Raw genomic sequence first — 27,395 nt, forward strand, 5'->3', positions numbered from 1 at the left:
ATTTAGAAAACTAATTTATCTCCTTAGTGAGAGAAAATTTTGCTTATATTTCCCTAAAATAAAAACCTCAGCTTCCATAACTGGTTGTGGGAGTTTTGTGCATTTCTGGTAGCTTGTTTCTGTGCAGAAACATGTTGACTTGCAAATCCCAGTGGTTAAAATTCTTATCTGTAGACCCCTTGGAGGAGACAAAAAATGGAGCAACGTGTCTGTGTTTGGTTTATCTGGTGTCTAAATGGTCCTTCTGCTGGGAATGACTGCGAAGTCCAACCATCCTTATTGTGCACTGAGTATGCACAACCTGCTCATTGGGAAAAGATCGTTCACTTTATGGGCAGATTGATGTCTGGGAGTTATACAGATATGGTCAATTTTTTATGAGTTTTTAGTGTCCCAGTTGTTTTTATAACGTTTGAAAATGTCAGGTAGTGTAGGATGGGGAATATTTCAAGGCCACCTTCTCCAGCACTTGTTTCACCAGAACCAGGACCATTTGCTCTGAAGTACTTAAATTATCTGAATATGTGCGAGATTATGAACAATATGAATATGTGTAAGAAATGCTCGTGGAAAATTGGTAATATGAAATTCCCATTTTGTAATGTGTTTTTGTGTCCGTCCCATACGAGCTTTAATCAAGTCCGATTTCTTGAATAGGCCTGGCAAAATCCTTTCTGCTTTACTTTTTTGCCTGTAAAGGATGGAGAGGGCAGCTCTCCTTTTGCAGGGAGGACATGTAAAGTAATTGATGATTGTGAAGGGGCTGTGGAGGATGAGTGTGAGGTCTTTGCTTTAGATACTCTCGATTTAGCTCAGGGTTTGCCAAAATCAGCTGCAAGGCAAAATTCAAGGTGCTTTGCAGTTTTATGGCATTTTTTCGTAATTCCCAGCTGATTATATGGTGATGCATTTTCCTTCTTGGAGGAAGGAACTGTCACTTAGTGTTGGTGGGACGTGTACCCGAATAACTGTGTGAACCCATTTGTGCATGGCAGAGGTGCAGTGTTCTGACATCCTCCACCTCTTATTAGAGCAAGTCATGCCATCAGCCAAAGCAACACAGCTTCCCCCATCCTTATTTGTGACAGCAGGATCTGGTAGCTGCTGATGAAGAGTGTTTCAATCCTTGAAGGTATTCAAAAGCCATCTGGATGTGGTCCTGGGCACTTGGCTGTAGGTGGCCATGCTAGAGCAGGAGGGTTGGACCAGATGAACTTCAGAGGTTGCTTCCCATTTCAACTGGTCTGTGAGTCTGAAGTGAGTGTCTTCATGGCTGGGATGTCGACCTGCCCACTCACCTTGGTGGGTCCTGGATGTTGTGGATGATGGGGTAGGAGAACGGGGTGGGGATCAGAGCTGAGCCTCCGTGTTGTCTGCTCCATATTGTCTGCAGCTTTGTGTCCCTAAGGCTGAAACTGTCACTCCTTACCTTCACGGTACACTCCTGCAGCAGGCCAGGGGACTCTGCATTGCAAGGATTCACGTGGGAACAGAGGAGCCCGGGATATCTCCACGTTTGGCAGTAGGAGAGTCTGTGCCGTGGTCCAGATAGCGCCACTGCCTTCTGGTGAGTAACCACCTTTTCTTCCTTCCTAGAATGGGAACAAGGAGAGCTCCCTTGACATGCTGGGCACAGACATCTGGGCTGCCAACACCTTTGACTCCTTCAGGTAAGTCGTTTGTAAAATGCTATAGGAGAGAGATGGATTGTGCCCTGTCTTAGGCTTTGCTCACCTGTCCGTCCTGCTGGCACCCAGATGCCAGTGTGAACCCTGTTGGTACTCATGTCACGGCTTCTCCTCTCTCCCATCTTCATTTAGCCTGCAGCACAAAGCCCAATCAATCTCCCTAAAACATCCTGCATGCTTAGGAGAGTTCGCTGGATGGGTTTGCAGTCCAGACATCTGAAACCAGTACTGATGTGATTGCTTGTAATCATCCGAGAGCTGCACAAGGAGGACTCAAGGCAGCTCTGAGCTACTGCTCCAGGATTTTACTCTTCCTTTAACTGGAGGTGCAGTCATGCATTGGCTTCACAGCTGCTGGGAAATCCTCTTCAGTTGCTGCTGCAGCACAGGAAAAGCGGTGAAACACGCTTTCTATCCAGTTTTATGCATATCTCTCTCTCTGTGTGCTTGGAGGACTGCAAGAGTCTGCAGGGGCTGTGTTCCCAGCTGAGACTTCCTCCAGGCCATTGGACTGGGTAGGTTGTGCAGGACCACAGAGAACATCTCCTCTGCACGGAGCAGACCACTGCCTGTTGCAATACCCCCTTGATACAGGCTACTGCTTGCAAGGTGTGTGCAGCATCATTCTACCTCACACTTCAAAACTAGGGCTTTAATGCCTGCAACAGGAGTTTGGCATCTCCACAAAACAGGAGAAAGATAAGAAATGTGATACAGCAGTATGAAGGTCAGACGCCCACATCCATGTGCTCTGTGGCAGGGAGTGGCGCTTCCAGAGGTACAGCTTTCCTCATCTGCAGGCTCCAGTGTGCCCTTTGCTCCTCAGCTCAGTGGTGTTTAATTAGTAGTGGACTCTCTTTCTTTGTTTTACCTTGTTTTTCTCTCCTAGTGGTGCGACGTGGGACTTGCAGCCTGAAAAACTAGATTTCACCCAATTTCACAGGAAGCTGCGAAACACCTCCAAACACCCGTTGCCTCACATAGACAGAGAAGGGTGAGTGCCATGACTGTGAATCCATGCTCTTCAGCAAGTTCTCTAACTTCTCCCTTGCTGTAAGAATACTGTCTTCATGGCACGGCTCATGTGGAGGACATGGGGAAGAGGTACTGGACCATATGCGGGGTTTGAGGATGTCACCATCAGTCTATCTCAGGTCTCGGTGTCGGAGTCAGTCTTGTTTAATATCTTTATCAATGATCTGGATGAGGGAATCGAGTGCTGACTCAGTCAGTTTGCAGATGACACCAAGTTATGCAGAAGTGTTGATGTGCTAGAGGATAGGATTGTGTGTCTATACTCAGTGCTGATGAGACCACACCTTGAATCGTGTGTCCAGTGTTGGGCTCCTCACTCCAAGGAGGACGTTGAAGGGCTGGAGCACATCCAGAGAAGTGGAACAGAGCTGGGGAAGGGGCTGGAGTGCAAGCGTTATGAGGAGCAGCTGAGGGAATTGTTTTTATTAATTCTGGGGAAGAGGAGGCTGAGGGAAGACCTCATCAATCTCTACAACTGTCTGAAAGAAGGTGTTTGTCTCTTCTCCCGAGTAACAAGTGATAGGATGAGAGGAAACAGCCTCAAGTTGTGCCAGGGGAGGTTTAAATTGGATATTAGGAAAAAAATCTTTACTGAAGGGGTGGTGAAGTATTGGAAGAAGCTGCCCAGGGCAGTAGTGGAGTCACCACACTGGAGGTGTTAAAAAAGCATGTAGATGTAGCATTTCAGGACAAGGCTTAGTAAGCGTGATGGTATTGGGCTGATGGTTGGACTTGGTGATCTTAGGTTTTTTTTTCCAACCTGAGTGATTCTATGATTCATTGATGTCTGGCTCTTCTGTCATCCAGCTCTGAGCTGGAGCAGTTTTGCTCACTGTATTTTGCTTTGATTGGTAGAGTTCAGTCATTAAACCATGCTGGATCTGAGTCTGCTGGATCCGAGTCTTCTAGATCCAAGTCTCCAGATTTAAACATCTCTGAGTACTGGAGGAAAGATCATGGCTTAGTGCTGATCCCAGTTATAGCTTCCACAAGTGACAGGGCTTCTGCTGTTCTCCCCAGCAAGACTTCAGGGAAGTAGAGAGCATCAGTGTGCTCCATGTAGATCCAAGTGTTCATTTCCCATCTGTTAGCTGTAAAATTGTGAAAACATTAAAGAGCAGCTTTAGTGGTGACAGCCTCCAGGGTCTTCCATGGTATTGATGTTGTTGAGGAATTAGATATTAGGAATTAGATATTAATTCAGAAGAAATTTTTGCTGTGAGAGTGACAAGGCAATGGCCCAGGTTGCCCAGAGCAGTGGGGGCTGCCCCATGCCTGGAGGGGCTCAAGGCCAGGTTGGATGGGGCTTTGAGCCCCTGATCCAGCGGGAGGTGTCCCTGCCCATGGCAGCAGGTGGAACTGGATGTGCTTTAAGGTCCCTTCCAACCCAAACGTTTCTATGATTCTTTGATTGTTGGTTGGTCAAGATAAATAAATGCATACGGACACCAAGTGGATCACTTGTGTTGCTTCAATGGACGTCACTGTTTTGCTGCAGGTTCTGTGCAGGTTGAGAAGCAATCTTAGTATGGGTTTTCTTTTATTGTCCACTCCTTGTGCTTAGCGCACTGGCAGCGCTATTCAGGGCTGCAGTCTTGTTATCCCAAGTTATGACAAGGTGTTGTCCAAAAACTTGCATTCATTACCCAGCACGCAGATAGCCAGTATCACACACCAAGTTGGGACATTGATTTTATTACAGGGTTGCACGACTCTGGGTTTTCCACATATCAAAGCACATCTGTCAGGAGTCTCTGCACTCAATTAATTACAAAAGTTTACAGAGTCAATACATGCCAAGTACTTCCCTCTATAAGTCACCGGTTAGTGATGTAATGAAGTTGCAGGTGATTTTATTGTACAACTTCTCTACTGCGCATGCTCAGTGAGTAGGGGGTCTGCATCTGGAGGTGGGTATCCTATGTTCCTTTGCCAAATTGGCAGATTAAACAGGGCCTTATTAATGTTGTCCTCCCCTGTTGCAGATGTCCAGGATGTTCAATATCAGATCTTCTGGATCCTTTATTCTCTTAATTAGTACAAGGCCCAGATGTGCAGGACGTACTTTATCAAGATGTACTTTATCAGATGGGTGCTTCATTCTTTTAATTATCACAATGTTTGCTATTTCATTACATTTAATATTAACAAATGTTACTCTCTACTGCTCATGGCTTATCAAGATGTTTAGAACAGTACAGTTTTTGCAACTAAGGCTTCAACTCAACACTGGCCAAACCCTCTGCAAATCCCTGTTAAAGAAATAAGAGCAACGACTTCGTAACCACATCCCATCAAATTATTGTCATTTTTTTCCTAGTCATGAATTGTTTCCTGCCCTTAGAGGATGGGAAAAAATCAGAACAGATTCAAAACATGAGGTGGAGAAGATTGCCAGTGACTTCTCATTGCCATGTTGTATGTAGGGATGGAAGCCCTCTCCCAGAGAAGGTTTTCCATTGGTAAGTTGCGTTTGTGGGTGGCACATCTTGTTTAGAAACACCAGGCTAGCAATCCCACCCCAGCCCAGGTTCAGCATCTGCAGGGGTCTCCTGCACCGTAGTGTCAGGCAGACTTACACAGTTCTACAAAGTCCTTTTTTTCCTGCAGTGTAAGTATTCACTGCAGGTATATAAATGGCAGTTTTCAGAATATTTGGAACAACATTACGCTAAATTTCTAAGTCACTAAGTGCCTTAGTTGTGTTTACTTCCGTTTCTATGGATGGTTTTGAACAATGAGATGAAGAGCCCTCTCTAAAATAAGATATAATGTGTTCCCTCTGTAAAATAAGATATAACTTCCTCCACGGTCGATGGCATTTGCCAGATGGTCCTGCCAGCGACTCCTGCTACGTATAGGGAGGATGCAGCATGATCTGCTTTGTGGTCTGCCTCCAGTTCCTGGTGTACTGGGAAGGCACAGGGTGCAAACAGCTAGAGAAACAATATGGAGGTGAGATATTCAGTCAGTCCTAAGTATTACAGCTGTGAAAACAGAATAAGAATTAGTGTATATGCAGAAAAATTAAACAGATGCCATCAGCACGAGCAGTACATCTCCATAAAGGCAGGTCATTTAAGTAATCCATGTGAGAAGAGAGGGATCACAGACGAAGTTGGTTTTATTTTTTTAATAAATCCTAATTTTGAAGTTATATCTGTTGGGTATTAATCAACTCTCCATGCCAAATCTGTGCTGAGCTCAACTCGGCTTGCAAAACCTCTAAGAACTTCCACCTGCTAACTAGGCTTCTCCCCTCTTGCTTGAGTAGGGAGGGGTTAACGTGCTAGCTATGTAATGAAAAATTTAATAGAAAAAAAGGGAAAGATGTTATTCAGGATGTGTTTTCTTCACTATAAGTGCCAAAGGGACCATTTTATTCCTTGCTCTGTTCAGTTTCCCCAGGTTGCCCATTTAGGTGCATCCAGTTGATTGACCTCAAGTGTCTTCTGCTTGGCTGAAGTGTTTTCCTTCAGGGAGACATCCAGTTTTATTTGAGAATGCAGAGTTGGGCGCTATGATGAACAAAGTGGAGTGGTTAAGTAAAAGCAGGGAACTGTACCTTGTTTCTGACCTGGATTTGTCTGCCTTTACTTTCCAGTGTTAGCTTTTGCTGTGCTTTTGCTCTTCCAGTTCAAACAACCTTTTGTAGCTGATACTTTCTCTTCGTTCCAGGTATCTCCCAAGTCCACGTATCACTTTAGTTTTAGTTTTTCCGGTACTCTAAGAAATTTCTCTACCACCTCTTTGAAACATAACTTCCCGAGCTACCTGCAGTCCTGTAGTTCAGGGTCAGCCGTGCTGCCTGAGGAGGGAAGCTGCCTTCATCACCCTAATCTTTACCTCCTCTTCCCCTGCCTTTATGCTGTGGTCTAACATCAGACATTCACCCTGGGACAGTCCCCATTTTTTTTTTAGATAACGTTTTCCTGTGATACACTTGTCTGTTCTGTACCTGCAACTGGTATTATTTGTCCCCAGATGTTTGTCTTGATTTTTCTCTTATAGATGTATCTAAAAATATGATTTTTTTATGTATACATATATAATATATACATACATGTATATAATATATACATACACACTATTATTTTTACCTTTGTAAATCAGTCGCTGTTTCACCTATGAGGCAAAGTCAGTTGTTGAACACTTCTGATTTCCCATAAATCAATTAAGGTCTTAATTAAACCAGCTTCCTGGTTTTTGAACCTGGTGCTTTAGCACATTACGTTTTTCTGGATTTTTTCCCTCCGTTTCCTCTAATTCCATCAAGATCTGTTATTCTCTGACCTCTATGCACTGATCACCAGGACCTGCTGCTATCAAAATTTATGTCTAATATATTTTATTTAACAATATCTTGTCACTAATTGACAAAAAATACATTATCATTCATACACCTCAAATTTTTATAAAGGCAGAATGATATTTATTGACCATTTTTAATTCTTCTGTGTAGTTACAAGCTCTTTACATCCAACTAGTAATTATCTTTGGAATTTTTTTCCCTTTCTTCATAGGAGAAAGTCCTTCATCTGCCATCTGTGTGTTTCGTCTGTCAGTGCTTGGCTTCTCACCCCAATCTTTTTGTGTTTCAAATTGTATGTTTGTATTTATATCGATAGCTGTTTGCTGTCTGAGTTGTATGTTTGTGCTTGTTCACCAACACCTTTCTCAGCAGGGGAACAGGAGCTCCTGTGGAGACTCAAGATGAGCAGCGCTTCAAAAGGAACAGTTTTTATTATGTTTTTTTCTCCCCATTTTTTTTCCCCAGATGTGCTGTGCTTTCAGTTTCGCTTGGTCTGGGGGCTGAATGACTCAACACTGCTCTCAAGGACTGCCTTTGGTTTTCTTACTGCTGCTGTTACCAAAAGCGTTTGAACACTGCGCAGGTGGAGAGAACAGGGAAAGGCATTTGATTTTGTATTAATGGCATTATGCCCACGTGGGAGTGTTTTGGAGGCACAGCTTACTCACTTCAGAGAGCCTCTTTATTTCCGTGAGGGTCCTTTGCAGTGGGAATTAATCATACCCATGTGCCATAGTAGAAAATCAACTTTGATTCCAGTGAGGTTTCACGTGCTTTTGTTTGTTTTCTTCTTGCCACAGGCTTGGAAAAGGGAAATATGAGGATGGTGACAGCATCAACTTGAACGACATAGAGAAGGTCCTTCCAGTGTGGCAGGTAAGTGCTGAGGACATCACCTGCCCGCCGTACGATGGAGACCAGTAGCTCCCTGCCTTGCGTTTCCTTAGGGAACCCTCCCCAGCAGTGGGAAAGCCTGGGTTGGATTTCATTTGGGGTTTGTAATAGAGAATTGTGCCTGTGGTTTTATCAAGCCTTGCTTTGGACCTCAGTGCCAGGCAAGGGCAGTTACCACATAGGCTTAGTTGAGAGGTGAAACATTGAGGACAGTATAAATATATGCATACATATATACATATATATACACGTACATGTACACAGGGGTCATGTAGTTTAGAAAAGGAGGTTGTGAAAAACATAAGCCCTCCTGATGGCTCCAAAATAAATTGCTGCCAGGGAACCAGTGTGACGGTGTGCTGACGCAGATGTTTCCTTTGTGGGCTGTGCATATGTTTATATATGTGGTGGTCATCCACTTGCATGTTTTCTCCAATCTGTTCCTCCTCCTGATCTCTTTTTACAGCCTAGTTTCAATAGTTCTGGTTAAATTATCTTTGATGCTCGGATGTTGAGGAGTGGCAGAATGGGACCCTCAACTGAAAAGTCTGATTGAATAGGTCAGTTTGTCAGCGGCGTATAATTTTTCGCTTCCCAGAGGAGCTGAACGTACTGGGCGGGGCCCGTTTCTGAAGATGCTCAGCATGTTTGTGCTGAAGTCTCCTCTTGGCCCCCAAAGCAAAGAGCTCTCTGGACTTCTTGCTCATGCGTCATTTCAGCAAAAGTCTTGCTCATCCTTCAAACCATGTGATGATCTGCCTTACTGTTTCTTTTGGGTGAGCTAGCTGGCACTAAATGTGTGAAACAGTGGAAGGAGTGAAGATGTGCTGCTGATTTTGGCAGGGAAGAACACTGCAGCTGCTTTCTGCTCAATCTCTTCTATGCTTGATATGTCTGGACTATAGGTCACAGGGAGAAAACACCAGATTCAGCTGATACAGACCCCAGTAATTCTGCAAAATAAGGTTATTTTCCCTGGGGAATAGGTGGAAATGTAGAATGAAACCATCTTTGCTGTGATGAGCTGACTTTTTTCTCTAGGGTTTAACTTATTTTCTAATCAACAGCTATGAAATAAGCCAGGTCCTCCTGGTCTGGTCATTTTCTCATCCTGTTGTAACACTAGCCTGAGTCCGTTGTCTCCAGTGAGTTAATTCCAATATATACCTTGGACTCTAGCTTAATTGTTAGTGTGGCACCCCTAAGCTGGAAAACCTAGTGAGAACGCTGGATTTGGTGTTTTGTTTTTGCCTCTAGGCAGACTGGTGCAATGCTGCCTTATTTTGGAGGTGCGCTTGCTTAGGCACGTACAGTCATATGTGCCTGTGGGAACTAAGAGCCGGGTAGTTCTGGATGAGGATTTATCTTGTTTGGTGTTGACAAGTGAAGTGCTTGCAGACGGCTGGTTTAGTCCGAACATATCGTTGTTAACTGGATTTGAATGTGATCGTACAAAGCCAACAGTGCTTTTGCTGTCCTTGTTCCTTGTTTTAAATGGTTCTGTGGAGCGCAGTGTGTGGGGGCGCAGAGGGAAATATTTCTGTGAGTCTATGGAAGAAAAACATTTCACTTTCCGTGGGGCTTTCCTGCACTGCAGTTATGTTTGTGTCGCATCCTGAAGGAGAGGCTTGTCGGTTTGGAGGTAAATGAACTCTTGTTCTCTTGGTGTTCAAAATCTCACTGGTTGCTTATGGCAACCACGTATGGACAGAGGAGTCTGTCTGAGCATCCTCCAGTGGGACTGATCCGGTCTGAGCATCTTGACTCATGACTGAGGCTGTCGGAGAATACTCCAGCGTGATTTAGATGCAAATGTTTTGCTGAATGTGCTTCATCAGCTACAGCAGGATTAAGAGCACCAAGTTATGAGAGAGGCAGCAAGTCTTACTTGCAGGCTGCTTTGGGAATTTGGGTTCTTTTGATGGCAAAAGGACATGAATCTAGAACTAATTTCCCGTATACATCCAGGACTGTGTATGTATCTCTGCAGAGAGATGACCTCACTAATGGGTTAAGCAGAATATTCTGGATCTCTGCACATTAATATATGTATATATACACACATGGATTTTACTGCTGGAATCTGTCAATAGTATTTGAACAAAATATTGCAAGGAAAATCTACAACTATGTCGCAATTAACAGGTTAAAAAAAAAATGAAAAGAAACAAAAACTCCCCACAAGCCTTCTTTCTTCGTAGCTGTTCTGAAGGAAAAATGCTTGTCGCCAGCCTTTTGTTTTGAACTTGGAGAATGCCTGCATCCCTCTCCTCAGAGATGCTCTCTCTGCAGCACGGTGTGCTCTGCCATCTCGTGGACACGCACAGGCAGGCAAATCTGGTTCCACTTTAGCGCTGGGCACTATTTCTTCCTGATAACTGGTATTTCGAAGCTTCCACCTGCCCCATCTTTTCAATGCTCTTCTGGGGTGCTTATTTGTACAGGTAAATATGCTTTGTTTTTAAAGCTTTGTGGCTAGGACCTTGTGAGGTCATTGCCTTGGCTCAGCTCCTGAGCTGTAACCTCTTCATCTCGCCTTGCTCACAGGAGTCTGCAGACGGATTTGGGCACTAATTCACCCAAGTGCTGCCAAAAAGTGACTTCGGAAGTAAATAATCTTTTGAAATGAAGTATTCTTCATTCATAAGATCTGCTTTTTACTGCGCACCAGGGAGGATGAGTTTTCTGCTGCAGCAGGCAGAGGCACAGCTCAGATACAGAGTCAGTCTTCCTCATCTTCTCTGTTTTCACCTCAGCTGGTTTGTTGGAGGAGACCGATGTAACCCCCTTGGCATCATGAAGATGTCACGAGCCCCTCGGAGGGCTGAGTCAATGCGTTTTGCTTTTGCTCCCTTTGGCAAATGCTTAGGAAAGCTTTCAGGCCTGAATGTGTCACAGCTGAATGCCCCAGCCCTAGATGCAGTCTTCAGACTGCGAGCCTTTGGCAAACTCTACAGATACCGGACAACACAACCCAAGGGATCATGTCCTAACAGGAGACCCCACATCTTCCCTGTGAAGCCGCTGTAGCCCACGAAGGATACAGGAGGCCACCTGCCACAGGGACATGTTGTGAACGCTGCTAGACACAATCAGAGGGTTTTGGGACACATCCAAGTGGTTTCGGGACTGACATATTGCAGTTTTTGGCTTTCAGTCTGCTGGACACGGCTGAGTGTGCCCTCCTCTGAATGGTGCGTTTTAGGGAGTAGAAATGATGTGGCACTTTTGAAAGGGGAACTGGGCTCTACTGGTTCTGTGAGATTAACCTGGACGATGGCATTGATACCATTTGGTTTGCATTTTAATTGCCTCACATCTCATCTCCTTCCATTTCCTTACTGATTTTTTGACCCTTTTTGTCACGTGCTCTGAGCTACAATAAATTGCTCGTTTCTCTTCTGGCTACGGTTGTCACCCAGCTTCCTTGTTGAATGAGAAACAAGGGAGCATCCCTTCCAGAGAAAGGCAGGCCCTCTAAGTTGTTCACGTACCTGTTAGCACCATTGTAGTTCTGACTTTGTCTTTACAGGCCTATAGAATCACACAGAATCACAGAATCACAGAATCACCAGGTTGGAAAGGACCCACTGGATCATCGAGTCCAACCATTAGAAGCACCAGGACTCCTGACCATGCTGGGATTCCACCTGAGTTTAGGCACCTAACAGGCATCTGTGCCCACTCTCCTTAGGACCTCTCCTCGTTGACAAGTATTTTCAAGTCAAACCTTTCAATTCAGTGTGGAGATTGTGTGAGTAAGGGTGGGACGTGTCCGTAGGCTGGACACTTGGGCTTCTTGCCATAGGAGGGGCATGAACACAATGGGCATGATTTGTGCATTTCAGTGTAGAGGTCTAGAGAAGGCTGGATGATTCCCATCTGAGGACACCCGTGTCCCTTCTCTGTCGGCTCTACAAGGAGCTCAGAGGGACCAGCTCAGACATGGACTCGGTCAGACATGGTATGTGCCTAAAGAGAGATGAAGCCAACCCAGATGTCCAGGGACAGAAAGGTGGATCGTGGGCAATCATCTCCTTTGCTATTACTGTCCATGCAAGGGGACAAGGTCAGTGTCCAGCACTGATGTGAGAACTTGCTTCTGAGCCCTTCAGATTGCTGACCCTTGTGGGGTGATGGAGACAGGGGAACAGGTCTCTTTGGATCTCAAGGACAGCCGTTTGGTGAGGTGAATTTATTTACTATCACCATACAGAGTCCTCATCCTCTGCACGTCCCCTCCTCCCTGCTCTTTCTGCACTACAGTGTTGGGCAGTTCTCGTTTTAGCCGGCTCATAAACCAGCTCGGATCCCTCCTTTTTCAGAGCCTTGGCCGCAACTACGTGTCCCTCTCTCAGCAGATTGTTCTGCTCGGGTGGAACCGAGGTGGGCTCACCCCTGTATCTGGCATCCCCTCCTACCAAAAAGGAGCAACTCAGTCCACGTGGCGTGTCCTGAGTGCTCCCACTCACCAGATCTAACACTGACATCCTTTACGTGTCCACCAAACACTCATGAATGAGTTGAGGTGGCTCCCTAGGAGCCCCAAACTAGGGGGATTTCTTCTCCCCACCCCCAGATCCTGCTAGCCTCCTTCCAGAGCGTGCAGGCATGGCATTGCTTTCAGAGAAGGTTTCTGGTCTAGCAGGCTGTCTTCCCATATCCCAAGGGTCTTTCCAGTACTGTAATTGCTAAAACCACTGTGGAAAGTCCCTGTCAAGGAGCCAAGGTTTACTTGAGTATAGGTCACAACGTATTGGAAGTCAGTTCTCCACTGCTGAGTAAAAAGCTTTTGTTTTGCCTTCACTTCCTGTATGGTGTGGTCTTATCATGGCTTGGGTTTTGTTTCATTTAACCCAACTGACAATGACTGTGTCCTTTGACTGAGAGTGCAAACTGATGTGGTTACCTATGGCCCCTTCAGCATCACTCGCATGTTAAAGACTACTGTTGACCAAGGAAGGCAGGTGGAACCATTCTCATCTCCCGAGCATTGGAGAGGAGGAGTCTGAACCAAGCATGGGTGGTATTCCACACAGGTCACCTGCTCACAGGTTCTTGCAAGGAACAAGCTCTGTCAGTGGAGCACAGTCACTGTGAATCCTGAACTGGGGTATAAACCACATCATTTTTGTTGGTCATGCAGAAAAGGGGAGATCTTCCAGTGGGTTTTTCAGATTATGTTGATATTCCATATTGTAAGATAGACTTATTCAGTGCACAAAGGAAAAAACAGGGAAGTGACCAAGAACACTGACTTTTCCTTTGTTGTTATTGTTATGATTATTATTACTATTATTTCTACTACTACTATTATTATTAATAATAATGTTGTTATAATTATTAATATTATCTTAATCATCATCATAGTTCAGGACTGGTTTCCGATTGTAAAAAAATTATATGGACTCTCCCTTCTCAGATCTAGTTTTATTTTTCTGTTTGTCACCCAGTTCAAGTAGACTTTAGCAATGTTGTCTTGTGATTCATGGGAATGTCTTCCAAACTCGGTGGACACAGAGATCACTTTTTTTGTTGTGATTCCTGGAGCTACTGCTGATCAGCTGGGCAGGTTTGGGGCCAGGCTGCCCTGTTGTTTGGAGAACTGTAGACCTGTAACAAGGATGCTGCCAGGATGAGAGGCGTTGGGGTGTTCTCATGTCCCAGTTGGGTTGGCTGGATTCGTTGACATGGGTTTGGGGTGTGCAAGGAGTGTTATTGAAAATTATGAGAGTGACTTACATTGCAGATCTGAAGGTTGGCTTGGTGATTTGTGACCGAGGGGACAGAGCTGGTGGCAAAGGGGAGCCCTGTAGCACTAGAGGGCACTACATCCTCGCTGCATGACCTCAAAACATGGAACAAGGCTTTACTCACAGAAAGCGAAGGGCTTTTTCCAAGCAGAAATGTAACACCGCGACAGCTGTGTTTCACACCCTGCTGCATTGGATCATGATGCTCTCCATCCCACTGTGCCCATCTCAGACTTGGGGTGCGCATCCAGCGTGTGGTACTTAGGGATTGTGAAAGGGGAAGGTATTTCTCTTCACCAGGGGCTGAATTTAGTTAGCGTCATGCATTGTCATGAACCTCAGAGCAGAGCTGGAGGCATCTGTGAACCCTGCATTGTTGCCTTGACCGAGCACCACAGCCCTGTTTCACCGTGAGGAGCTGGTGCCTAGGGTTAGGCACACCCCACAGCCTGGGTCTCCCTCGCTTGCGTTGCAACATCTCCTCAGCTGCTCTTGGAAATCCCACTTTCGCAAGTGTAATCCTGAGTTCTGCTTCTATTGGATGCTCTGGCAGGGCTTGGTCCCAAAGAGCGCTCTACAGATCAGGGAGAGATGCCAGGTGTGCTGAGGGATCCTCCCTTTCTCCAGAAGGTGCTGTTGCCCCGTCAAATGTATGAAGTTCCTCTGAACATCAGCATTCCTGTTTGTCCACGTGTCCCTGTCCCCCACCTTCCCTGTTGTCCCACCTCACTTTGAAGGACACGTCAGCCTCAGCAGTAAGGAGACAAAGACCATGGTGGCATCCACTGCTGGACCATCTCTGTTCCTTAGGTCCTGGTTTGCCAGGCGCTGGTTTATACTACAAAAATAGGTAAATAATAGGACTTCGGCTGCTTTGGTGCTTTTCCTTGAGCCTGATGGAGGGGTAGACGAAGATTGAAGGCCTGAGTGGCAGGACTAGGCTGGGAGTGCCAATAAGAAGGTGAATTTTTCAGGGTCCACAAGGAGATGAGAGAAGAGGATGGGAGAGCCGCATAGGTAAATCTGTTCCTGGAGGGATAATGAAGAAAGATCCTATATTTTACTTTTAAGGAATTCACAGGTAGATTTACATGTGAGAACTGCATTTTTCCTGGGGAGTTAATTGGTTTGGGCGTGGGGCCTTGTACTGGTGTGTAAATAACAACTTGATAGGCATCTGAGGCTGAAAAACATCACCACATTGAGCTCTGGCTTAAACACACTGGAGAATGACAGAGGCTTTTCTAAGCCTTGTAGTTGACTTCCCTCTCAAAAAGATTTGCTTTTGTGAAGCTATATGATACCTAAAGCAGGCCTGAAAGGTTTTGTTTTGTATTTTTTCCAGTCCTTTCTGTAGACACGTACACACACCCCAAATCCTGCCTGAATTTTAGCTTGTGAATAGTATTACATCTTTTTCTCCCTTGTTTTCCCAGAGAGCTCATTAGAAATCTGAGAGGGCTTTTGCTGCACTCCCTTGAATTTGCTGAATATTTTCCTGAAGCTGTTTGTGGAGTAATGATTAAGTTAAAAAAAAAAAAAAAAAGGTTATTAAATAAGTAGCAGAGAGAAAAAATCCAAATTTCTTAAGATCCTGAATAAAAACTCAATGTCTCTTTGGTCAAGCAGCTATTTGTGCTGGCTTGGCTATATCCACATCCTCTTCACTGTCCTCTGTAAAAGATCTGAATTTTTAGTAAAATAAAGGGAAGGAATTTCTCTCTTAAAAAAAAAGTAGGCATACCACAGGACCAGAGAAGAGAGACGTGCATACATCCCCGTTGGCGGAGGAACCTACGAAGCCTAGAAATACATCACGCTCTAAAAATCCTGCTAATGGGGGATGTCCTGGTCCCTTGTCTGACAAAATATGAGGTTAATGTTTCCTGTCATATTTAAAAATTTCTTCTTAACCAGAAGATACTTCCCTCTCCTGCTTTCTGCTGCCTTTCCTCTTATGTTATGGAAATAGAAACTGATACAATAAATGAGACCAGAAGTTCTTAAAATGTGAATTTCCTGCCTGGAGGCAGCAGGTAAGTGAATTCCATCCAGCCTGGGGAGATGTATATATAGCTATGGGTGTAAATATAGGTATTGAGTGGCAGGATAAGTGTTTATTGCAATCCAGCGTGGTTTGGTCAAAGATTGCCCCTTAACTGGGAAATTTATTGCTACACATGACGCCTGGGTGTCTCTTCCGTGGGGAAAATAGAGACTGTTTAGGAAGGGAGTTAAATAATGTCCTCGCCCGCAGTAGCAGACCAAATTCTGTAACTCAGAAGTCCTTTTTAGTCCCACATTCATGTTGTTCTTCATTTTATGATTTTAAAAAATACCTTTGGGGTTGGCTTAGGTCTTTTGAAGATACTCCATGCTGACTCTGAGATACTCTGCTGGCTCTAAAAATGACAAGCGCTCGCCTGTATGCACCCTGGCTTGGTCAGTGAAAGAAAACTCTGTGCCAAGAATGCCTTTGCTAGGTGGTAGGATTGAAGGATTTCGTCGGGGTAATAGAAATAGTAGGAAGAATGGGATTCCCATGCCTTTGGCCACACAGCGCTGCCCCAGTGTCCCTGTCTCCTAGGGTTGTTCTGCTCTGCCCTACACCTGCTGGTACCCCTGTGGAGAAACTCCTCATTGTTGGCTTTCTATTTTCTTTTATTCTTTAATTATTTTTTTTAATTCCTGTAATGTATGAGCAGAGAAACCACTGGAGAATGATAAAGCTTCATTTCTTTCCTGCTTTTGTGACCTGCTTGATTATTTCGTTTCTCATTGTATATTATTTTGAGGCGCTTTGTCCGAACGGAAAGAAAATATGTGTGCTTATAGGAGCCGTTTGTTTCCCTTTGGCTGGGCAAAATAAGACCCCTTGGCTGGGCAAAATAAGAAGGTGATGCATAAGATACTGGTTGTTTCTGCTCACTGGTCATGGAGAGGGAGCAGCTGATACTCCATCATGCACTTGTGAGTGACATTATTGATTAGAGCTGGTGGGCTGCGTACATCTTCAAGCGTTCCTTTTTGGGCTGTGAATAATTCCTACATAAAAATATATATTCCTCAAGCTGGCTTTGCTGGATATTTGCTAGAAAAGAATAAAAAGGTTTGGGGTCAGTAGCTGCAGGGACATGGTTTGAAACAGCGACAAGTGAGATGGATTACCGTGTCCTGTTTTTTCATGGTCACTCTGCAACGATAATCTGAACTGAAGCCAGTTTGTAAGATTCAAATGTGAAGTACAAGTTTGCGTTTGTTGTCATTTAAAAGAAAACAGGAGCCTGGGTTACGGCGTGACAGTGGTGGCCAGTCTGCTGCAGCCGTTGTGCCTGTGGTCAATGAAAGCTTTATTTCCCAAAAGCAAAGGGCTAGAGTGGGCTTTTTAAAAGCTTTCTTCTTGCTTGGGTTATTCCTGTCCCCAACACCGTGTCTGGGGTGCTTGTTCAGTCCCACAGCTAGGACCTCTGCTGCCGTCAGCACTGGGAGACATCAAGGATGGAGGAGCTTCGGGATTCCCTGTGGTTGTACAATTAACTCAGCCTTAGAAAAGCCTCTGTCATTCTCCAGTGTGTTTAAGCCAGAGCTCAATGTGGTGATGTTTTTGAGCCTCAGATGCCTATCAAGTTGTTATTTACACGCCAGTACAAGGCGTGGAGAACCTGGGAGCTAAAAGGGTGACCATGGATCATTATTAGACTTGCAGATGCAACTGATGTGCTAAAAAATCATCTCCTTTCATACAAATTTTAATCTGAAAACACAGTAATGGGTTATGATACTGGAATTGTTGGGTTAAATTTTCTACTTATTCTTTATTTTGCTTCCAGTGCAAACCAGCGCTGCGTGCTGTAAGGCTCTGGAGCCAGCGCAGTCCCCGTGCTCCCCACAGCATCAATGCTCAGCACCAAGTGTCCTGGCAAAGCGGGTCACCACCCGATAAGCAGAAAGGCAAAGAGTCGAACTCACACTAAAATGGTATTTCAGCCAGAAAGAGCAAAGGGGGGGAAAAAAAATACCCAGACCATTAGTGTGTGAGCGGCCACCTTGTCGTGCAATCACAATATCGTTTTTCTATTTTTTTTTTTTTTATGGTTGGCTTAACAATTAAAAGGCTACACTGCGCTTTGGTTTTTCCAGTCTGCTGCATCGTGTGACCCCAGTGACTCTGAGTTAAGCCTCATTATTTAATGGTGGGGTGTTTTTTTGGAAAACCTCCATTTAATCCTTTCAGAGCAGAATTTGCTGTTTTTGTTTTCTTTCATATCGTCGTCTTGTTTCCCCCCCGCCTACCCCTTCCCCGGCAGGCGCACGCTGGAGGCGTCAGTCTGGGAGCAGGGTCCTTTCTTCCTTTCTTTTTTTTCAAATCTGTGGAGAAAGGAAAAAAAAAAAAAAAGAAAAGGTTTATTTTCGTTTGCTTGGGTTACAGCGCTTTTCCCCGCCGTCGGGGGGAAGGACTACGTGATGTGCAGCAGGTATTTTGTGAATGGAGCACAACCCTGTGACTCCCCATTGCTCGGCCGAAGGGGGAGGTAGGGGAAGGAGAGAAATACAGAAAAAAATAAAAACCACCACCCAGTGACTCCATCTGACTCGTTTTGGCTGGAAAACTTCTTCAGCGCCGTAGTTCTTAAGCCAGGAGGAAGCTTTCTTCTGGCCCAAGAACAATAAAGGGGTCAGCAGCCTGATCCTCCCTCCTACACCCTCTTCCTTCCATTGTGAGGGGTCTGTGCAAATATCCCAGGCTGCTTCTGCTGGGGCCTGAGGGACCTGAGCCACACATGTGACACTAAAGAGAAGGTTTGTGAACTCAGTAATCCCGAGCTTCAAAAATTTAAAAAAAAAAAAAAGAAAAAAACAGAATGAATTCTTGAGGGTGCTCTATTTCTGCTGTAGAGCTGCTCTTGGAGAAGGTATGCGTGAGCGTTTCTTCTGGTGGAAGGAAATCTGTCCTCTTGCCATGCATAGGTGCTCCTCCACAATGCTGCGGCAGCATCTTCCCCAGCATCTACTCAATAAGTGGGCAAATCCCCACAGAAGCTGAGTGAAACTTCATGTCTCACCAGCCCTTGACCATCCGCATTTATTTGGTTGTCCAAGATGAGGGATTTCTGCTGCTCTCATAATGCACGTGCAAAGTCTACACGGTGTATGGTCTCCAGCAAGGTTGGGGTTGAAGGAAGCACAGCTGCTTGCTGTGTTGTGCTTGCTCCAGGGCTTGGTCATCATCTGGCAGCACTCAAATTTTCAAACTAGCACCCTTAACGACATGCTTGCTACTCCTCGGATACATATCACAGACCATGAAGTTCTAAACCAACAGTCCGTGGAGTTGTAGATCATGGAGAAGTGCTGTGAGGCCTGACCCACCGCAGTGTGCCCACCAGCCCTGTCCGTTGTTAAGGCAGCCTGCATCTCTCTGTTGGGGGAGGTTTTACATGGATGAAGGCTCCTGTGCCTTCTGCGACATTTCTTGTGAATCCAAAGCGGTCACAAAACTTATAGACCTCATTAGGTTCTGCCATCATGCATGGTGATAATGGCATTTGGTATCGGACAGGCTAAATACCACCTACCTTCTCAAAGAAGAAGATGGGACCTGTGACCTCCTGTGAGCAAGCATGTTCAATGCTGTATGCCGCATCGTGCACTGAAGACCCGGTTCTTCTGCCAGAGGGAGAGTGGATGATGCTCATCAAATTGTAGGAACCCACCTCTTTTTTTTTTTTTTTTCCATTTTTTTTCACACAATAACCCACTAATAGCATGTGTGACCTCCTCTTGCTGTGTTCCAGCTTGTTGGACCTTGGCACCAAGCAGTCGCATGAATCATGATGGTGATTTTGCTATAAGGCAGTTCCTGTCGTTATTATCTCCTTGCTATGTCGATAATGCTTTGGTGGTGATGGTCAGGATTTCCTCGCACTACAGAGCCTTCCTGAAGATCAGCTCTGTGAGTGGTGGAGGAAGTAGCCGTTATGAGTTTGCTCTTGGCTGCTGAGAACTGGGTGGCCAGTCTTCAAATGTACGTGCGACATGACATGATCTGGAGAGCACGGTGGCGGCTCCTCTTTCCCTTTGTCCGCTTTGTTGGCGCAGGCGAGTGGGAACTCCTCTTCTTCTGCAAATGCTCCAAGGGCAGAAGCCAATCCAGACCTGGCTATGGAAAGCTACCTGAGACCAGGACCCTGGCAAGGCAGATAAGGGAGAGTGGTAACGGTCCAATGTCTCCCGTGAAAACTCAAGGGCATGATGGCAACACTCGTGGCCAGGCAGAAACATGGGGTCTCACACCCTCCCCTCTTGCAGTGCCAGTGTTGGCACTACAAACACTACAAGGGTCCTTTAGTTGAAAGGAGAACTGGTTTTAATTCAGTTTATAAATGCTTAGGCAAACAGGTTAGTTATTTATATTTTTTTTACAAATGCCCTTATTTGAAGGTAAAAGCGAGCAAGAAACGAGTTCTTCTTTCAGCCTTGGTATTATGCTTCTTTCCCCCTGCTGTTGGAAGAGCTTTCTGATCTTTGTGTACATCATCACGGTCCAGGATTTTGGTGATGTTTCCAAGCAGCATAGCTACGAAGGTAATAAATGATAATTACGTGGGCTATTTTGACCTTAGTGGAGGGCAGGTGAAGTGTGACAGACCTCCAAGATACAGGTCCTTTGCTGCTCCTCCTCTTCTAGAAGAGGAAATAGTACCCAGCTGCCTGTGGGCAGTGAGGACAGGGAAATGTATCGCAAGTAGCAAGTAGCCCAATAGCAAGTAGTTGCAGTTGTACATGAGGCTGGGAATCTGCTATGTTAGAGGTGGAGTTCCTTCACTAACTGACCATCCTGCTGTTCCTGTCTGAAGTGGAAGTAGATCGCCTTGCTTGGCTTTGTGCTTTCCACGTCTTTTCACAGTGAGATTTGCCTACAAGACAGGACTTGAATTTGTTCTGCCACTTCTCAGCTTCTGAGAGTCGTTGGTTCAGGAAGGGCAAAGCTGCAGTGCAGCAGCTGATGCTTCTACCCTTCTAGGAGGTCTAAGGTGGTTTTCCTTACATGAGGTTGGATGACAAGAGAAGGTATTTTGGCAGCACAGAAGTCTTTCTGTTTGAAAATGGTCACCCACAGTGGTTTGCAGTTTAAACCGAGTAATCCAGGCTTCTTTCACAGGTGCTTTTCCAGAGGTACTGGATTATTCAGTGCCCTTGCACTAAATATGGACAACTCAGATGCTCATGCCCTCGTGGGAAGGACCAACTGTTTGGGAGGAGATACTAGTGCAGCAGAGGATGGTTAGAAGTGAGTTAGTTGGATGGGGACAGTTAGGGGATGGGAGTGGGACTTGAAAACATTCTGTAGGTCCACCAAGTCTGGGCAAGTTGCTTATCCTTGATGAAAGCAATCCTGTTTCTGGAGGCACCAATAGTGAATCTTCATCTCCTGTGTCCGGCTTTCCAGTCTTCTGCTTGTCTGTTTTGTCCATATCTTTCAGAGTCTTGCCTGTGCTGCCTGTTTGGGGTGGTTGCTTCTCTGTGCAGGAGGACTTTCACGCTGCCAGACCTACACATGCACCCACAGCCACTGAAGTCCTAATGTTGGTACATGCAACTGAAAGAAAATAAAAAAGCTTGTCTCAAAGGGTTGGAAGGCAAAAGAAATAGTCATGCAGGAGTTTCGGGGAGCTCTCCAGCTGTTTAGAAGCTGTGTGGTCTCTTGGAGGATTCCCCATTGGGTGCTGTACATTCCCACAGGGGAAAGCGTGGTGGCTTCAAGTATTTCATATTGCCACATGTCTCTTCTCCTCCTGCACGTCCTCTGAGAGGCTTTTCAGATTGTAACATGTGCAGAGAGCCACATCCAGGCGCCAGGTTCAAGGAGGCTCCTGCCCTAGCAGTTGACAACTGTTGTAAGTGGGGGGGTTCTGCTGGAGCTTTTGAAGTCTCTCTGGGTTGGGAGCCGTGTACAGTAGGAACAGTCATCAGCCTCATCTTACGTGCGCCTTGTCTCACTGGTTAGGATCGTTTCCCCCGTGGAAACCATCAAGAATTTCCGTTATTTCCTTTCCTGAGGCTTTGTTTGGGTGGGGATTTCTGGAAGGTATTTCACAGGCAGGTATAATTAAAGAAAGACATGCTTTGCCTGGAGGCTGAACAAGGTTTTCTTTAAAGCTGAGCCTTTACCGTGGTGGCAAAACAGAAACCGTTTGTTGCCTGGTCCGATAGAGGGGAGGCTGGGAAAGGAGGGGAGCTAGTCAGCTGGGAATCATCCCAGTTAAACGCCGCACACTGGGGTTAAGGCCCTTATCCAGCAAATCCTTGAAATATGTGCTTAATTTTAAGTCTCCCTGACTTCAATCTGTTTACTCTTGTGCTTAACTTTAAGCATGTGCCTAAGTGCTCGGCTGGCTGAGCGCCAAGGCAAATAGTAGACTTAGGAGCAGATTCATGTAAAGTAAGTGCTTTACTGGACCGAAGTCCTGTGGGACAGAGGATGCTATAGCAGGTCAGGGATGATGGAAAGGGACTGTGCTGCGTATGTCAGCTCTGTCAAGATATTCTGCATTGAGTACCATGGACCTGCAGCTGTGCTGATGTTACAGGGAGCATCCTAACAACATAGTCTCTAAAAAGGTACCTTAACATCCAGTGGGAGGTATCCCTGCCCATGGCGGGGGCTTGGAACTGGATGGGCTTTAAGGTCCCTTCAACCCAAACCGTTCTATGATTCTGTGAACTTCATTGTCTGTGTTTCACGGTTCTGAAGGCATCGACCTCACCCTTAGCCTTGCGTATGTCACAAACGCACTCTTGGAAAAACAATATATCTTTTTTTTCTCTTAATTGATAGAAAAGAATGTTTTAGTGGATGGAAATAGCCTTGATCTTATCATCAGAAGAGGAGGGAGAGCAGAGTATATGAGCTGACTAATAAATCTTCATAGGAATTTGCATGGCTGCATTAACACTTACAACAAAAGGGACTCCTGTATTAGCACAAGCTTTTATAATGGCTTTATCGTCTTCTTTCCTCTTCCAGGCTAATTCCTGAAAGCTTTCTTTTAATCCTCCTTTTGCTCATCCAGCCTTGACTTCTTAGAATGGCAAAGGTATTTTTTCTTTATTTCTAATCTATGAATGACAGCACTTAAAGCTAGTAGTTGCAGCCGTGGCACGCAGGAAAATGAGAAGCCGTCATCAGAAAGCAAGATCTGTGTTTTTAGAAAACACTGTGATGGGTTAAGGGAAATCTGCAGCTGGAACAAATACAGCGCTCGTCTAACTTCCTCAATAACTCTGCTGGGGAAGCAGGCAGTTGCCAGATGAAGGAAGCGTGGTTAGCCATCGAGTCTTTGAATGCAGCTCCGTTTCCCCCTCAAACCCACGGAATTTATATTAACCTCCAGCTTTTCTTAGCTGGTGGGAATTTTTTTTTTTTTGCATAAGGAAGAGTCTTGCTTTTGTTGCTTTAGTTTGTCAGAGGAGCGGAGGAGGTGGTTCTCCACCTCGCAGAGCGTTCTTGCTGGCGAAAGGCCAGGGATGTTAAGTGAATAGTTTTCGGCGTTGATAAGGGAGGAAAAGCTGAGGCTGCCAAGCACAGAGAGGCAGGCATCTGATGACTTGGTTTGGGGAAGGGAGAGCTTCAGCCACCCCAGCTCGCTGGGTTGTCTCCAGTCCCAGCAGAGATGCAGGCGAGAGGAAAGACCACATGTGACTTTAGCATCTTATACATGGATGTAGCTGTATCCAGTGGGCAAAGAGTAATATGCAAGCAAGGGTGTCTAAAACCACTTTCAGTAAGATACTTGGCGACCTAATTTAAGCCATCGGTAAATCCTTAGGAGTGCTACCCAGGTCAGCAAGGTGTGGGAGAGTTCATTTTGGATCCTAGGGCATCTGTAGGATTCCTGAGTGGCTTCAGAGCCATCACGAAGGCATAACAATGCTGTAAGCTGCTTATGGCTGTGATGCTGACGGCAGCAGGCAGTGATCCTGGAAGGACAAGGAAACCGGCTGAACGGACGTGCGGAATGTGCTTGTTGCCAAAATTCCTAGCTGTCTCTGGTAGCAGGCACTTTGACAGCGAGTTCCTCGTTGTTCATAGCGCAGCGTACCTGCAGTTTTCCCCTCAGGCCTCTTTCTGCTCCTTGGTCGTACTGCTCTTGGTGACCACTATCTAAGACCCTTCCCAGCTTCTGGAGGTGAGCCCATCGTAAGGCCACAATCCTGCCAGCAAGAAAGGCAACAAGGAAAGTAGAAAGGAGCTTAAAAAAGCTCCAAGGAGCTTTTTTATCTTGCCCCCAAGGAGGGGCAAGATAAATGGAGACAACCCAGTAAGCAAAGTTTTTCGTGCTGGTTGCTTGGCACATGAAACTATCCAGGAACTGGGTTGGTTTGTTGAGTTTTGGGGCTGATTGTTCTTCGTCCTCACTTGGTCCTGGTGAAACATCTGAAGGTACATACTCTTGGCCAACATGGAATGAACTGAAAGGGTTTCACTCAGCTCCTGGCAGTCATCACAAAAGCAGATGTAAGTCGTGCTTTCACTGTCAGGAGAGCTGATATTTGAATGATGCCTGTATCTTTGGGTTGTTGTAGTTGAGGTTCAGCCTTTGCTCCTCCTGCCATCTCATGTGCCCACTTCATTTCAGCTGGAGAGGCATGGTCAGACCACACATGAAGGTTCACAAATGGCTGGTGGTAGGCTTTGAAAGGGACAAGAGATTGGGAAAACCAGACTAGGGAACATGAAAAACATAGAGGAAAAGTATACTTCAAAGAAATTTGAGGTCCCAAGGAGGACTAAAATATAAAATAGCCCTGTCAAGTTATTTGACATTGAGTAACATGGACCTGCTCCTCCATGGGAGAATGGATAATGACGATCTTGCTGCCTGTCGTATGGCAACTTTGGATAGAAAACAGTCTTTCGGGAATTTTTTTTTGGTGGAAATGCCAGGTCTGTTTCGAAATGTCACATTTAGAGGCTGCCATAAAGCATCTACAAACACACTTTTATTGTCCTCATTTTACTGTTCAAAGGAATCCGCGGCTCCCAGAGGTCTGCAAAGCACCAGTGGAAGGCCATGAGCATAATTAATATGTGATGTGATTGATACTCTGTGGCAAGTGCATGGTGTTTTCTGTGCTTGTCCCTGCATTAAAACCCATTTAAACCCATTTAAGCAGGAGGAATCTTAGTCCTTGATGCATAAAAGGAAAATCCTGGGAGGAAGCAGAACAGTTTCTCCTAGCCAGGTGCAAACAGGCAGTAAGCAGGCAAGGAGAAAGTCAAGCCGTTGTGTTGCACAGCCTACACTCCTGCAAAGGAACAGGACTTTTCAAAGGGAAGAATGAAGCCTTAATAGGATTAAATTGGCATTTGCACATTGGGGTGTTTTCTGAGCTGGGGTGGCTGTGACACGGGATCCTCACTTGCTTCCTCTGGGCTGAGCTAGACTTTGGAGAGACTTAAGAAAGGAGCAAAACTGATTCTTCATGGTATAGTCCTGGGAAAATGTGTTGTTCTTACCTTCAGACAACTGCACACAGGAATATCTGTTGTGTCAAAAAACTTCCCAGCACACTACGAGGTGCTTGGCAAAGAAAGGGATGGTGATATTCTGCACGGCTTGCTTCAGCCATGAAGGTCTGTGAGAAAGGTCTACCGGTGGACCAAGAGGGGCCTGCCAGCACTGTGACCTCATTAAAGTTGATGACAAAGTTCCTTTTGCCCTTGGTGGTGCAATGTATGGATCATAGTGATATGGATCACGGCAAAAAAAATGTTTGTTGACTTATTAACTATTGCCTGCGATCATAGGGTGTTGCGAAACTTTGTGCACTTGGAAGGCCTCCAATGGGAAGTGCCAAGGGCTGAGTGGTGAGAAAGTTCTCCTAGCACCTCTGGACCTACCCACATTGAAAGAAAAGAGGCGCCACCTCTTGTTTGAAAGGTTGCGAAGTTATCACTCTGCAAATAAGGGGTTTCATTGCTGTTGGACTGTCTCCACTCCTGGGAGCTTACATCAACTGGAGTTCCTATGGCCTGAAGCTCTAGTCCAGCCTAGAGGAGCAGAATTATGGGGTCTTGGTTGTGGGGGACTGCACAAATGCACATGAAAAATATGCAATCTTTTATTAACAATAAGGGTGAAATTAAAATAAACTTGGATACAGCCCTTACCTTTTGTTGCGATTTGAGATGAGCACACTTGGTCAGAGGGGGCTGGGGATTACCCAGAGGTTCAACACTCTGACTTAGAGGGTGACCTGCGCTCTGGACCAAAACTCCCTGCTGTCCTATAGTATCTGTTTATAAGTCACCTGAAAAAGTCATCAGGGAGGTCCCTGTTCTGCCTGCAGGTCTCCTCCTCACAGTGTCATCCACCATGATGGCACAATAAGGAGATCTTGAGGGTGAACAGTGGAGGAAGGGTCCTCCTGCCATCTCACATGCCTCCTTCTCCTCAGCTGGAGAGGCATGGTCATACTGCACATCAAGGTTCACAAACAGCTGGTGGTAGGCTTTGAAAGGGACAGGAGATGGGTGAAACCAGACTGGGGAACATGAAAAATACTAAGTAAAAGTATACTTTAAAGAGATTTAAGGTCCAGGGGGACTGAAATAGCTCAAGTTGCAAATATTGCTATAACAACCTGATAACACCGTTAAGTTCCAGCTAAAGCAATTCCTCCTTCACCCCCAAAACTAGCAGAAAATACAAGAAAAGCTTTTCGAAGCAGCGTAGCCTTTCCCAGCATGAGCCTGGACTACCTGGTCAGACCTGAAACCAAATACCAGGTGTGGTGCCTCCTGGTCACAAGTGATGTGGGCAGTATATATTCCCAATATTAGGTGAAAAAGGCTCCCTTTTCCTGAGGAAAGCAAACCCAGGTCACCAATGCTATTTATTTTAATGAGTCTTAAAATATTCTGCATTCAAGAAGCGATGGTGTGGTTATATCTATGTTTACTCAATAAATGTATTTATGGATGGGACGCTTTACTGCTGACAGTAACATTTGTTTTTAAGCATGACCAGGGTAGAGGAAATACATACAAATAAACAATAAACCTAAACAACACTAAAATAACATCAGTTAAAACAATTAGAGTTACTTCCACTTACAAAGTATTGTTCCCATTTTGCTATAGCATGGGAAAAACTCTGTTTCCTAAGTCAGCTTGCAACTGATTTTGGATTTGCGGATTCTTGTAACAAAAGGGGATTTCTTTTGTCTGTTATTTATACTCTTCCTATGGCACTGCGCGTCTGTGTATGGAGCGCCCTGTTTCAGTGCAACAGCAAGAGGAGCCTGGAGCAGCATTTCCAGCCTGTCCCCATCTCGGTGGCTTATCTGGAGCTTGGTGGTTGGGCTTTTCTTACCTACCCCTGCCCAGCCTGGTTGCACTGATGCGCACATGTGCATTTGCAGAGGCAGTTCCTCCTAGGAGACTTTGTCCTGGATTTTAAAGTTTTATTATCTCAATTATGTATAATTCAGAAGCTTAGGGAACAAGAGTTAAAAATAGACCCTAGAAAACTCACTGTCAGTAATCAGCAGAAGGCATTGAGGAAGTTTCAGGGTACATCTCACTTGGGACGCTTTGCCTAATTATTCTATTGCTTTAATTGCATTTGCATCCTTCACCCCGCACTGGGAGTTTCATGCAGGGTTGTTCTGCCATTCTCTGTGTGTCTCTTTGTTTCATCCCGGAGC

The 27,395-nt window shown here is 45.4% G+C and overlaps 1 protein-coding gene across 6 annotated transcripts in view; it reads left to right on the plus strand.

Moving 5' to 3' along the window:
* CTIF (cap binding complex dependent translation initiation factor) overlaps window positions 1–27,395 on the plus strand; it is a 160,913-nt gene that overhangs the window by 53,855 nt on the left and 79,663 nt on the right. For all 6 annotated transcript variants that reach the window (XM_054053528.1, XM_054053530.1, XM_054053532.1 and 3 more), the window contains 3 exons: window positions 1,597–1,670; window positions 2,578–2,682; window positions 7,836–7,911. In XM_054053528.1, the coding sequence (XP_053909503.1) occupies window positions 1,597–1,670; window positions 2,578–2,682; window positions 7,836–7,911 (255 nt within the window). The remainder of the gene's footprint in view (window positions 1–1,596; window positions 1,671–2,577; window positions 2,683–7,835; window positions 7,912–27,395) is intronic.

Source organism: Cuculus canorus, chromosome Z (assembly GCF_017976375.1).
Source record: "Cuculus canorus isolate bCucCan1 chromosome Z, bCucCan1.pri, whole genome shotgun sequence".
NCBI classification, from domain to species: domain Eukaryota; kingdom Metazoa; phylum Chordata; class Aves; order Cuculiformes; family Cuculidae; genus Cuculus; species Cuculus canorus.